General features: G+C 34.0%; 2 protein-coding genes across 2 annotated transcripts; both read right to left on the reverse strand.

Moving 5' to 3' along the window:
- Window positions 1-1,953: 1,953 nt before the first annotated feature.
- LOC105317560 (uncharacterized) lies at window positions 1,954-6,478 on the reverse strand. The gene is made up of 5 exons (XM_066084262.1): window positions 6,464-6,478; window positions 6,140-6,253; window positions 3,613-3,795; window positions 2,425-2,567; window positions 1,954-2,251 (listed from the first exon to the last, which is right to left on the reverse strand). The coding sequence occupies exons 1-5, from the start codon at window positions 6,476-6,478 to the stop codon at window positions 2,170-2,172; spliced, it is 537 nt and encodes a 178-aa protein (XP_065940334.1). The 3' UTR covers window positions 1,954-2,169.
- Window positions 6,479-8,117: 1,639 nt separating this feature from the next.
- On the reverse strand, window positions 8,118-9,551 carry LOC105317561 (uncharacterized). The gene is made up of 3 exons (XM_011414238.4): window positions 9,247-9,551; window positions 8,640-8,789; window positions 8,118-8,396 (listed from the first exon to the last, which is right to left on the reverse strand). The coding sequence occupies exons 1-3, from the start codon at window positions 9,476-9,478 to the stop codon at window positions 8,245-8,247; spliced, it is 534 nt and encodes a 177-aa protein (XP_011412540.2). The 5' UTR covers window positions 9,479-9,551; the 3' UTR covers window positions 8,118-8,244.
- Window positions 9,552-14,249: the final 4,698 nt, after the last annotated feature.

The raw sequence follows: 14,249 nt of genomic DNA on the forward strand, positions 1-14,249 counted from the left end.
ATTTCACATTTATTTTAATATCAGAGTGCACTGCATTATTGAGCGTTTTGGTTTTGGTAAGGAAGATTTGCATAATTTCCAGCCTTAAAAATATCCAAGTATCCAGCAATGAGAACGTGCGTCTATGCTAGAAACACTAAGAAACCAAAAATAACTTATTACGACAAGCTATTATAAAAGTGAATTTTTGGTAGATTTTTTTTTTTAGGTCTTTGATGTTTAAATTCTGAACTATTTATTGACTTTGATTTCTATCGTTTGCCTTCTTAAATAAAGGTCTAAATGATAGGATATGACAAAAATGGGGATAGTTTATCTGCTGAATAGATGGAACATGTGAAATACAATTGTACAAGCAATATTCTTCCCAGGGTACATGATGTGACCTCTGTATAATGGGTGCGCCACATCACCCGGCACTAGTACAGATGCGATCTTATTCAGGAAAGTTTTGAAAAGTTGTGCATTTTTATAATGGTTTATATATAAACCCCTTACACGGTATTTTGTAACATAATTTCCGATTCTTGGAAACAAAACAAAAAAGGGCTTTCTTTGTGTTTCACGTGGTTATGAAGGTACGGTATAGCTAGCATTCCAGAAAAATAGCAAAACTTGCATAAAATTAACTATAATCGATTTTTTAAAGAAATAGAGTAGACAATACATTGTAGATGTTATTATAAATCTGTGTTTTTAGCGACACTGCTTAGTTAATTTTTTAAAAAAATTTTCCACATGTTTACTCACAGATGTGAGCACCAGATGCTGATGGGGAGTACCTTTTTCGAAAAAAAAATCGTTAGGGTTTTTCATATAAGAAATACATGTACACGTACATGTAAATTACGGTGCGTTGTAAACAATTCTTTAAATCAGCAATTTTAAAAGCATTTATTTGAAATAAATACAGTATTTATATTATAAATGGGGACAATTGCCTTTAAATAGGCATTAAAAGTTTTCAAAAAAAATTATATGTCCCAGAGAAAGGGGGGGGGGGGGGGGGGGGTTCCGACCCCCGGAACCCCCCTCTGGATCCGCCAATGCTATCAGTAATTACTACACGAAAGCATATTTTGCTCTGTTGGTGAGTCCTGCCCGAAAACTATACCTTAGATCTACGGTATTAAAAACGCTACATACTTAGTATAACTTTGTTATCTTCAAAGGTATTACAAAATTTTCAAAACTATTACACGGTATGACATATTGTTTGAGACATTTTGTAACTAATCATCAATTCATTATCTTGTACCTTAACTTGTAAAAAGATACACACAATTTACGATTGCTACATTAGAATTAGAATGTTTATCAAATAGTGTCAGTTGAAACCGACTAGCTACATGTAGCTTTTGTTGTTATCTCTTTCCTTTCAAAGCAGCATAAGCATTGCAACCGACTTTCCCTATAAACACCCGCGTTGACTGCATGCATTGCAAACAGCATTCAAAGTAAAGAAAAGCCATCTGTTCCAACACTGGAAATGACTAGATCCAATCAACATTTGCAACGGTAAATACTGTAACAAATGGTGCGGAACCTGATCCTGTGGAATTTGCCAATGGAAAATGGAACCTGATCCTGTGGAATTTGCCGATGGAAAATGCCGAACGTGCTTCAAATTCAAGGCAATTGTGGAAGAAAAGTATTAACACTTATAATAGAACTCTATCTGCTTAGCTATTTGGAAATAAAAGCAACAAGAACATTGAGCATCAAAATGATTTCAAAACAGGTAGAGCGAGACATCCAGTCATGTGGTACATGTACCTAATAGTAAATTTCTAGCATATGAAAAACACCTTGCTCACTGTTTTAATTTATTTTTATATTTCCGTAACAACATAATAAGTGTCTGTATTTCCATATCATCATTATAAGTGTCTGTATTTCTGTAACATCATAATAAGTGTCTGTATTTCTGTAACATCATAAAAAGTGTCTGTATTTCTGTAACATCATAATAAGTGTCTGTATTTCCGTCACATCATAATAAGTGTCTGTATTTCTGTAACATCATAATAAGTGTCTTTATTTCGGATTAACATCATAATAAGTGTCTGTATTTCCGTCACATCATAATAAGTGTCTTTATTTCGGATTAACATCATAATAAGTGTCTGTATTTCTGTACATCATAATAAGTGTCTGTATTTCTGTACATCATAATAAGTGTCTGTATTTCGGATTAACATCCAGCTTGCACTCAGCACATGGAAATTCTTTAATTAGGAAAGGATCATACCTGAAAAAGAAAAGAAAAAAATTGTTAATTAATATAATCTGAAGCACTGCTATCATCATGGGCATTTGTTTTTTTAAACTCTTGTGTGAAATATTTTGCGAATTATTTACGTTGATTAGTATAGTAGCAAAGCATGTGTTTCCTGAAAAATTAGCATTAAATAAAGTACAAACCAAAAGTTGATGGCCAGATTTCTCCCTGCTGTTACATTGGGAAATGACTGGACTTCGTGCCACCAGAAAGAGGGCAAGTACAGAACATCACCCTCTTCCAGGGTACAGTTCAAGGGGTAGGTGTCTCCAAAGAGTGGGAACCGCTGTCAGGGAGCAAAAATTGTGATGTTAAAATGAATAAAAACCAAACACATACTAAAGCTTGATATAAATTACTACTTTACAAATGGAATATATAAAATTCAAAATATGAATCTTAACTTTAACTATCATTGAATTGTGTATAACAAGTGCAACAATATATTTTCACTAAAAGGTATGCATCAAGGCCCTTAAAGGCCTAAATTTCAAAATTATAAAGGCAAACTTGCATGTGAAAAAGATTATATCCATCAATAACAACATAAAAAATATCTCCGTATTTGGCAAAACAGCAAAACTACTCGTATTCATGGATGAATTATGAAATAAAAATATATTAAAATAACATTATATATTAGTGAAATTTTTTGTCCAAGTATAAAAATGCCTGTGACCAAAATTGATACATTAACTTGACCTTTAATTAACCAATACAAAGTCTTTACTCAATATTAATATACTTCAAAAATAAACTTCAGTTCTACGCAGATCTTAAGTGGTTTCCAAAGTTTCTGTTCAAATGTAGATGGCAAGTTGCAATATATATAGATAGCATCAAGGCAGCTTAACAGTCATGTAATATACATGTACATGCTTTCATTAATTCATACAATATCTTTCAGTCCTTAAAACACAACATCCTTTTTTTTTAAATACATGTATAATAGATTCGTCACTAACTGTATGTTGTAAAAATCAAAAGAATTAAGGAAAAGCAACTTATTCAGATCTAACCTAGTTCTAAAAAGGGACACACATATTCTATACACTCATAAGCTGCTTCATAAAATTGTTAATAAATGTTGAAGTACCCAAGGTCTAAACTTCTTAACAGAAAACAGGAATTTAACTTTGCATTCAGAATTAAGGCATGCACAGATCTAGAGAGGGGGTTTGAAAATAATAAAATAAGCCTCAGATCCCCCCCCCCCCCCCCCCCACAAACAGAACTATCCCTTAGACACCCCAGCACCTTTAAAAAATTTCTGGATCAATGCAAAAGAGGCCACACTAGTGATTAATATAAATACAGATGGTAATATTTACAGAATAATCTGGCTTGAGTATGTCGACAGGGGACATAACCATGGATGTACTTTCCAGGAGATGGCGGCGATGGAATGTGTTAGAAGTTTGGTTGAAAGACAGGGTAGCCTCTGGAATGTGGTCCTCATACAACTGGTGGTTGTTGTGTGGATCAAACAACATCACTTGTTTCTTTCCACTGATCTGTAATTGAAAAAATATCTAACATGTATCAAGTGTATATCAAACAAATATTTACAGGTACACATACAAATGTATCAATGATATGATGAATCTTTATCTTGTCTTACAATGAACAAAAACAAAATAAAACAATGTTACATGTATTTATTATAAATTGTTTTCCTTCAACCATCAATTTTGTTGCAACTTCCTTCTTTTCTATATACATTTCTACTGCAACTCTCCCATTATACATGTATACAGCACCATTGCCAAACATATACTAGAATATCCTATAAATTACAGTGCTACTGATTCTGTTATAATGATAATATGATTGTGTTAATTTTGTGTAAATATGATCCTTAATCTATGTGTTCATGCAACCTTTACCAATTCCTCATCCAAACATAATAGAACATCAAAAATAAAATTGGAACTCTATTGATAAACAAAACCTCATGAACTACAGAGTTTTGATGAAGTTTTAGAACCTGACCTAGTCATAACCCCTCAGATGGTAGCTACTCATAATTGACTTATCAGGAAAGAAAATAGACCAATAGTCTGAACCTACATCTGATTCCTCTTAACTATTAAAATTTTTTTAAAAACTTTTTGGAAAGGACACTTAAACTTATAAAAGCCCCAGCAGAATTCAGACTCATGACTTGCAGATTCATTTTTCAGGCTCTAACACATTGTGTTTCACTGTAAGATAGCAATTTTTGAAAAGAAAAAAATTATAAAATTGTACCCGATTTAATTGTTTATTTTGATAGGAAGTATGTAACAATATGGAAGTGTCCCACACCACCTTAATATCACGATTCATGTTCATCTCCCCCAACAGATGTTACAAACGGAATATAAAGATATACATGAATTTGTTATTTTTATTCTATCTAATGTTTACTCTGTTGGAACTGTCTCAATGTTTCTGAAGGAGTCACAAACCATGAACAACAAAACATGACAACTTGACAAAAAAAGCCCATATCAAATAAAATGTTTATGTTATATAATGTAGTTGTGCAAGGATGTCAACATCAGGGTTTTTTTTAAAGAATTTCATAATTGGTCATTCCTTTACCTTTTATGTTATTACAGTCATATATATTAAGCTTGCCGTTTTTAACCAAATTGATAAATATTTTCTAAGTGAACATGGTGAAATGGGATTGAAAATCAGGGGATACAATGTATAAGGGTTTTTCTAACTCTTTACTATGGGACTCTGTTCTATAATTAAAGACATATTAAGATGATAAATTGCATTCAAAATTCAATGAGTCTTCCTGATAATTATTAAAGAAAATTAATTACTGTATATATATCTAGTACAAATATATTACTGACCATGATCCAATAGATCTTAACTTTCTTGGAAAAGAAATATTATAATAAAAAATGAAATCAATACTTTCTTCATTTCATGCTTTTGAGTTAAGAAAATTGTGTAAATAGAATAAAGGTATTTAAAAAGAAAATTTACCTGGCAGAGCAAATTGTCATATTGATCAAAATGCAACTTTCCTAAAGTTCTTCCGTCACTTAGCCAAATATTTAAATGGTCCCTTTTTAAGAGACCCTGAAAAAACAATTCCTCTTGAATATCATCTTCGAGCTCAGGTAAATGGTCAGGTATTGAGGAATACTCCAAGTATGCTGACATATCTTTGATAGATCCATTTGAAACCTTTTCCACAATGTCCATAAAACTTGAAAAATTAAGATTTTTCGTAGCAGGCCTTACAACAACCAAATCTGGAAAGGCCAATTGATTCAGGACAGATTGTGGAATTTTAAACTTTTCATGATTTTCCCACATGTTTCTTGGTTCAACTCCTTCATACTCTCCTAAAGGTGTTAATTTTATGTGGATGTTATTTTTCCCATATTTTTCTCTTAAATAGCTGTTTGTCCACTTCGAGAATGCTGGCCAGTTTCTCAACACATTCTTAAATATTACTGGCTTAGATGTCTTTACATAATTATGAAAAAATGAGTTCTTTGAAGGAAGGTCTATTTTTTCACATTCTGGAAGTTTTGATGGATTTGAATGCAACATGTGATTCGTGTCTGAACAGGATTGATCTTTTACTTCACAAAACTGGAGTGATTGTGTTGGGAAAACTTTTCTTGATTGTACATTGGATATGTTTTTAACGTGGAACAAGGTTTTAAGGATTTCATTTCTGTGCAGTCCTTCAACTGATGGACCACCTGAAGTCGAGAAATAAGTCTCGCATCCATCATTTACAAAGTCAACCAGTGTTGCTAGGTCATTAATTCCATTCAAAATGACTGGGGCTATGCTTTGCTTGCGAGTTGAAGGCAATAGGCAAGTCCGATCTTTTTTTACTTTTCGAAACAAGACAATGTTTCCAACCTCAACATTTCCCTTACGAAGCGGTTCTCCGTTTGGCCACTTGCTATCAATGTGAACAAAGTCTACCACAATCCCTAAATTTTTATGCTGAAACAAATTTCTTAGTTGTACATAACCATAATTATCAACATCTTGGTCTGCAATGCAATTCTTCGTTACTAATGCTACTACACACGAAGACCTTGATCTTGTCAGCACATCATCTAGTGACAGACAACTCGACAGTGCAGAGGCACAACAGATAATACACCAGTTCAACGCTCCAAGAAATGCTAAGTTTTTGATTTTGAAATAGACCTTCTCCGATCTCATTTCTCAAAATCTCAAAACTCTAACCGGAAAGCTGACTGTTATGCTTATGGTTTTGGGAATATCGAGCCCGATCTAATTTAATTTGTTCCGGATTTTACTCGTGCGAGAAAAATGTGATAAAAGCATTGAAAGTTGATCAAAACACACAATGTCACACAATCATGATAAGCCTTAAAAAACAAAACTTTAGGGTTCTGTATGCTAATAGACGCTCATCCGAATCAGGCACGCAGCAACCGGGGGGGGGGGGGGGGGGGGGGTGGCTTTTTGTCATAGCAAAGAGTTTTCTTTAATTTACATATAAAAAGTAAATTATCAAGAAGTGGGCACCCCTTACGTTTTTGGGACCATGTGAAAAACTGAAATTAAAAAAAAAACGAATAGTGAAATAGGAGTGATAGGTATACTGCACCCCCCCCCCCCCAACCTTGATATACTCTTTTAGATGTACATGTACTCAATTAAGGATCTAACCCACTGTGCTACGTTTTTAGGTAACCCATTTGGGAAAAAAACAATCTTTAACATTAAACTTGAGTTAATTGTTTATTTTGATAGAACGTACAATATGGATGTGTCATATACCACCTTAATTTCATTCCCATATTGAGAATTCAATTGTTTTAATAATTTATTGGTGATTTTTTTAAATAGCTACAGTGCCGATCAGACCCAACCTAACACCAGAGTAAACCCCAACTAAACCCCGGGTTTACTTTTTGGGTTTACTCTGGGTTTACTTTTTGAAAATTTGGGTCCACTCGGGGTTTACTTTGGGTTTACTCGGGGTTTACTTTGGGTTTACTTAAAAATTGCTTTTGAATTCAACTGTATGGACTGAAGTGTGAAGCAGACTAGTATTTTATCTTACCATCCTACTGCCTGTAATTTCTACCCATTGTATATTCCGAATACACAGTTAGCGTCTGCTTTCAGGGGTATATTTCTGACTGGGTTTACTCTCTGTGTCCACTGTGGGTTTACTCTGGGTCCACTCAAGTAAACCCGGAGTAAACACAGAAAGTAATTATAAACCCAGGGTTTAGTTGGGTACGTTTACTTAATGTAAGGTTGGGTCTGATCGGTACTGGGCTGCGTTTTACAAAAGAACTTATGACTTACGAACAAATTGATGAATGCTTATTTAATCCCAAACTAATAAATACTTAAAAATTATTGGCTGTAAAATGTAATTAGAGAAATCAATATTGTTGTAAATAAATGATTTTTTATGAATTTTGTTTATCAAAGAGCATTTAATGAGGCTTAAAATATTAACGACTCTGTCGTAAGTTCTTTAGTAAAACGCAGCCCTGTATAATAACTGAGTGTCGACGAACAAGCTAAGATTACATGTAATTCGTGACTTGTCATTGATAGCCACTCTTTATTAACAGAATGTAAGTAAATCCTAATCGTTTCTGGGAATGTTTATGATAAGTTATGTGCATTTCATATGACAGTATGTTTTAAATCTACAATGTTGCAGGACAATGTCATATTCGTGTGAATGCGTTGTGATAAAACGTCGAACAGTTATAACCTTCATATGTATTTTATTGAAAAAAAATAAACATCAAATATTCTCTCTCTCTCTCTCTCTCTCTCTCTCTCTCTCTCTCTCTCGCTCGCTCGCTCGCTCGCTCGCTCGCTCGCTCGCTCTTGTTGACCCACAAAAAAGCCTTAATTTGAAATGTAAGAACATTTTTGAGCACTTAATTGCTATTTAATTATAAAAGCACCTGTTCCTAACTTTGAAAAGTTCATTATTTTGGACGAGTCAGAAAGTATGTGAACAGCATCAATGTTCCAGATGCTGTGTAAAAAATTCCTCCAATCACCACACAGCCATAGGACCACGTGATCCCTTCTCTGACAGATGCTCCATATACAATGGTAGACAACAAAATGCTTGCAGCTGTAAAGATATTATTAAGATATATAAGAAACGTTAAAAAAAATATTTCACATATTTCATTCTGTTAAATTTAATTTGCAGTATAATAATTCATGTTGTAGATTAACAACTTACTGATACTTCAAAACTAACATGGCAAACAGTAAATTGTTGATTTGAGAGAGAGAGAGAGAGAGAGAGAGAGAGAGAGAGAGAGAGAGAGAGAGAGAGAGAGAGAGAGAGAGAGAGAGAGAGAGCTGTTACCTGTCACAAAGCATGATACGATTGAGACAAAGTAGACTCTCCTGGTATGGGAAATCTTCTGACACACCAAATGGATGACGATGAGAAAGGTGGCAAACAGAGAGGAACCAAGGGCGACAATCTCAAACACCCTCACCACCTGCAACCAGTCTGACAGAGAGAGAGAGAAAAAAAAATATCAAAATGCATGTTGTGGAGTGGTCATAATGAACCAGGAATTAATTGACAATACAACACTCGTCACGTTGTTTCTAACAATCCCACTACATTGTATTTGAGTTCCTGGTTGGTTTTTACATTAGTCATTTCAAGAAGCAGGTTATATTAATATTTTCCAAAAAAGACATCTTTTTACCATATTTTTGTTTCAGAAACTCCTTGAGGTTTAATCACAATATATGGGTTAGATAAAAAATAATGTGTGTCATATTTCTACCTTCTCAACACAGAAAAAAAAATGTTACAGCTAGTGTAAAATTATGAATCATGCAATACAAAGAAAAATCAATTCATTCAAAATGATACACATTGAGGAATACCGTACCCCTCCCCCACCCAATCCATCAGTTATTTAATTACATAATTTTATATTAATACTATAGATCACCTCTTCCAACTACGTTGATCTCGGAACAAATTCCATTGACACATCTCCGCCATATCCCCTCGTCAAACCCCTGGATCACAATATCGATGTCTTGAATGACATCCTCTGTGTATTTGAAATGCAGCGATCGCCAGTAGGGCGTACAGAACCCGACTAAATGGAGGAGAAAGCCACTAAGTTCCAGGATAAGGTAAAGACGAACAAACAGATCAGATTTGTTAATATCCGCCATCTTGGGACAGAAAAAATTATAGCCAACGCACTGAACGGAAAGACATGTTTGTTGTTTTTATTCGTCAGCAATATGTCATTTCTGTAGGAAACGGAATCATATACATAATGATTAATCATGCCCCGAGGAAGTTAAGTAGAAAGGGCCTATAAAGGCAGTGACAATCAACGCACTGTGGACAGACGATATTACGCTAAGGACCGTAAGACGTCTCGTCCCTTTCTTGCCACTAATAATTAATTAATTAATTAAAGTAAGAACTATACAATGACAACTCATCCCCACTTTTTATGAAATTGTTAGATTTAGACTGTGCAAAAATATTTCGACATTTCCAAAAAAAAAAATATAACCATATATATTTGTAAAAGAACATCAATCTTGTCGATTCTTAACAGTAACATTTCCCATCCTGTTTCTGTTTTTTTTTTTTTGGTCTTTAATTGTATCTTTTTTGCGTTTACAGCTACTGATAATCGCATGCAGCTCGCAGATATACCCGTGGAAAAAATACTGAACATCTTCCAAAATACTACCTCTTTTTGCACGTCTACATGCACACTATTAAACAGACTTGCATGCTGACATGTACATATATTGTCATTTTCAATTATACATGTAACGGATTTGTTGAATACGGAAACTGCCGTAGACACTACATTTCATGTTGTAATTTTTTTGTATCCATCCATACAAACAGTAAGGGAAGTAACTCTCAATTGGACTGTACACAAAAACTGTAACATTTAAGAATGCATGATATCTGTAAGCTCCGCAAAGTATGCTCAAAAAATGACTAATGTTAGCATTTTAATATCAGATATACATATTTGATAAGAAAGAATCAATTTTTGTTCATCAATATATAAAATACAATGTGTTTGTGGACTTTTTTTTAAAATCGTTGATATGAGTTTTACTTTTTATTTGTTTTTAGATTTAAACGAAAAAGAAATAATGCTATTGCCATACAAATCAAGATTTTTAAATGAATAATACCTAAACAATAAAAGGTTGATTGTCCAAGAAGCGCATTGGACAACACATGTACTCTCTTTTTTCACTGCGCTGCGATCCGAGTTCGATTCCCGTATTCGACGGTGGTTGTATGTGATAAGGTACGGTGATCCCGCGCTCGGACTCGTGGGTTCTCTCCGGGCACTCCGGCTTCCTTCCACATCAATGACATCAATGACCCCTTCGTGCGAACATCCGTGCAAACGACAGATGATAACATAACTAAAGTTGTACATTGTATAACTTGATTTATCAATCGTTGTAAAATGAATAAAGTTCACTTTATAATACAATACTTTCTGTAGCGATTCATGGGGGACAAGGAACAGCCAAGTCGTCTTAAATTGGAAATTTGAGTCTGGCAAGTTCATGATTTCTTCATTCAGTCCATGATTTTTCGACGCTTATTCAAGTTCGGTTGCTGAATGTTTCGTTACAACTGGGTTGAGTAGATATTTCAGTCCTATTAGTTTGTACAGCAAGTAATAAACAAATTGAATTTCCGTAAAAAAAAATACACGTAGTCGATGTAAATATAAAGGAATGTGATTTGAATTTCTTCCTATTTTGATGTGCGAGAGTTACAGATCTTTAGGTGAACGAACAACGCTTTGTGCTGTATGGGCATCTTGAAATTAGCATAAAAACTAGGACTATAGAACTACTGCAGTGACTTAGTAGACCAACAGAATCAGTAAAAGACTGAATAAAAATTACCATAATAATTAATTTAATGGTAATAACATTCGATATGCTGTCCTACGGTTTAAAACACACTGACACACTAAGAAGGTAACCCAAACACAGTAGGTGATATTCACGTTGTTAAAAAACTGCACGAGTTTAAAACTTACTAACATTACTTTCACACAAAAGCCATGTTTAAATTACTTAATAGACCAATAACGTTCGCAGTTTTTCGATATGTGAACCATGCATCTTTATAGTGAACTGCACGCATGCATTGCATTGACAAAGACCAACTTGGTGTTTACGACCTTGAAAAGTAAATAAAGAAAGATTTTTAAAGAAGTCTTATGGGACAAAATACATATATGTATATAGGCAGGCAGACGGCAGAAGGCTGGCATGTGTAGAAAAAGGAAATTATGCAGGCACTTCGACTATAGAATAAACTATATATCAGACACCTTCATACAAAATCAGTGCAGTGTTCTTTAAACATTTTGAAAAATATCTTAAAACTTGTATCGGTCTTTGTTCTTTGTATATGTCGAATGGATAAGATGAATTTTATTTTTCAAAAGGTTCCATCGCTCTGATGCCTTTATTCAACAGTATAACAGGCCTGAGTTACTTAAAAGTACTCTACACACCGTTGATTTGAAAGTCTGACCAAAAAGCTGTCATTCAAATGTCGTCTATTGAACATAATTTCATATCTTCACCGAAAAAAGTTACAAAATATATCCAATTTCTGCCTCTTTGTCCTTCCTTTATCAGATATCACGAAAATGTTTTATTATTTTGGGTGTAGCATGCATTTAAATACTTCTAAGGATCACGTTCTAAAGCAATGCCTCTAAAACAGTGTAGATTTCTCACATTTCGCCGTTTTATGTCTATAGCCGACCTCTTGCCATTCTTTTGAAGGTAACTTCCTTCAACTTGTCACGATCTTCATTCTTCATTCTTCATTCATTCTTCATTTATTGTTTTCTTTGAATGCAGTAGAACATCCGGTGTTTGAGAACTACGTATTGGTTTGTCGTTGTCACTTTTTGATGAAACCAAAGATTTGCCCGAAAACGAGGACGATTGGTTTTTCACCATTATTTGCTCATGTGCTTAGCATATCACGAAAGCGTATCAAAAAAGAGATACTCTATATTTTACGTTTAAAAATAGCCATGCTGAATACTTTTTAAAAATATAAAACAACGGAGCCAACCTAACAGAAATTAAACCCTGGATTTACCTTCGGGGTTTACTCTGGGTTTACTAGAGTAGACCCAAAGCAAACCCAAAATAAACCCAGAGTGGACACAGAGAGTAAACCCCGATCAGAAGCAAACTCCTAAAAGCAGACGTGTCGGGTGTATTTGGAATATACAAGGGACAGGAATTACATATACAGACAACAAGAGTAAAATAAAAGACGGGTCTGCTTCACACTTCAGTGCGTAAAGTGAACCCCAAAAAGCAAACCCCGAATACACCCAAAGTAAACCCCGACAGGACACAAGGTAAACCATGAGTGGACGCAACTTTTCATAAATTAGACCCATAGTAAACCCAAAGTAAACCCCGAAAGTAAACCCGGGGTTTAGTTGGGGTCTGCTTTGGTTGGGTCTAATCGGTACTGATAGTTGCTGGAAATGTTAAAAAAAAACCCGTAAGTTTTGAATAAACTGTTCATTGTCGAAAAAAACCCGGCAGCATTTTATTTGGTCTAATTAACAAATACGTGTACAATTAAAGCGTTCGGTTTATGATTGATTCATATTGATTCGTACAGAAAGTAATGAAAGATACATGTATTATCAAAACAATATTCCATGGCTGTTTTATTTCAAATACAAACAAAAAATTAATCTCATTGCTTTTGCAACTCTAACCTAATTGTAACAAAGTATGTAGATACATATATGGGCGTTGGGCACACGTACATGTGTATTTACATTTAATAGAGGATAAACATGAACATTACATGAACATGGTTGGATCTAATTTCGATAGAAGTGATACTTCAAATCCAATATCATTATGAGTATGAAAGGGGAAACGTACATGTAGTTAATACTGAACACATTATGAAAGATTTGTCAATAAACTGATGAATACAGTTCTAGACTTACATGTACACTTAATGTATTTTATTGCAACTTAGGTCGAAATGTTGACCTAAGCAGTGAGGAGACATGGGAATATTGTGACCTCAGCTGTCGCCCTCGAACAAAATAAACCACACCGATAAACTAAACACCACATACCGGGTATTTAGAGAAAGTTACCAGTTTCTCGCACGGATTATTTTCCCCAATTGGTGTAAAAACTTTAACATATACTACCGGTTATAAAAATGTTTACTTGATCAAATCTAAAGTATGATGCATTGTTTAAACAAAATTAATTCTTATTTTTGCTTAAATACACAGTTAGTACAAATTTCACAATATATTTAATCATCATAGTACCTTCTCTGGAAATATAAAAATTCTACATTACTTTGATATATAAAAGAACCCTCCAATTTCATTAAGTTTAAAAAATCTTAGCTAATATTTAAAATTCTACATACGTAAATTTATTTTTAAAAAACCTCCAATAAAAAAAAGAAAACAATCATTCGAAAAACTCCATACAAACTTAAAGCAATCGTAGGATTATTTAAATAAATTGATGCCAAAATAGTACCACATGCAGACGTAACATACGTTAAAAGACCCGTCTTAAGGCTTTTAATACTTGGCATTTTTTTTTTACAAAATGATAGTGACAGGTCTTATGGTCGTGGTATGTCAAATTTTAAGATGATCTGAAGATCTGAATGAGTACAGATCTTAAATACGATACGTTTCTGAAACCCAGGCATTTAAAACAAATCATTGAAGCTTCAATGACATGTAGCAGCCTCGACATTACCAATTTAAAATATTTCAATTACTTTACTGGTCAACATTTATCACATAATACAAATTAAAATTAAAAAAAAAATGTTTGCATCATTGGAGAGAGAGAGAGAGAGAGAGAGAGAGAGAGAGAGAGAGAGAGAGAGAGAGAGAGAGAGAGA

Source organism: Magallana gigas, chromosome 5, assembly GCF_963853765.1.
Source record: "Magallana gigas chromosome 5, xbMagGiga1.1, whole genome shotgun sequence".
Lineage (NCBI taxonomy): Eukaryota > Metazoa > Mollusca > Bivalvia > Ostreida > Ostreidae > Magallana > Magallana gigas.

Bases quoted from the DNA above. Each gene is read 5' to 3' on its own strand.
- LOC105317560 (XM_066084262.1), bottom strand. The intron at 3,796-6,139 runs GTAAAAAAAGAT...TTTCAATTACAG, and splicing joins ACATTGTCTTGTTTCGAAAA to ATCAGTGGAAAGAAACAAGT. The intron at 2,252-2,424 runs GTTTGTACTTTA...TTTCTTTTTCAG, and splicing joins AATCTGGCCATCAACTTTTG to GTATGATCCTTTCCTAATTA.
- LOC105317561 (XM_011414238.4), bottom strand. From the start codon at position 9,478: ATGGCGGATATTAACAAATCTGATCTGTTTGTTCGTCTTTACCTTATC. The intron at 8,790-9,246 runs GTGATCTATAGT...TCTCTCTGTCAG, and splicing joins GATCAACGTAGTTGGAAGAG to ACTGGTTGCAGGTGGTGAGG. The intron at 8,397-8,639 runs GTAACAGCTCTC...ATATCTTTACAG, and splicing joins CGTATCATGCTTTGTGACAG to CTGCAAGCATTTTGTTGTCT.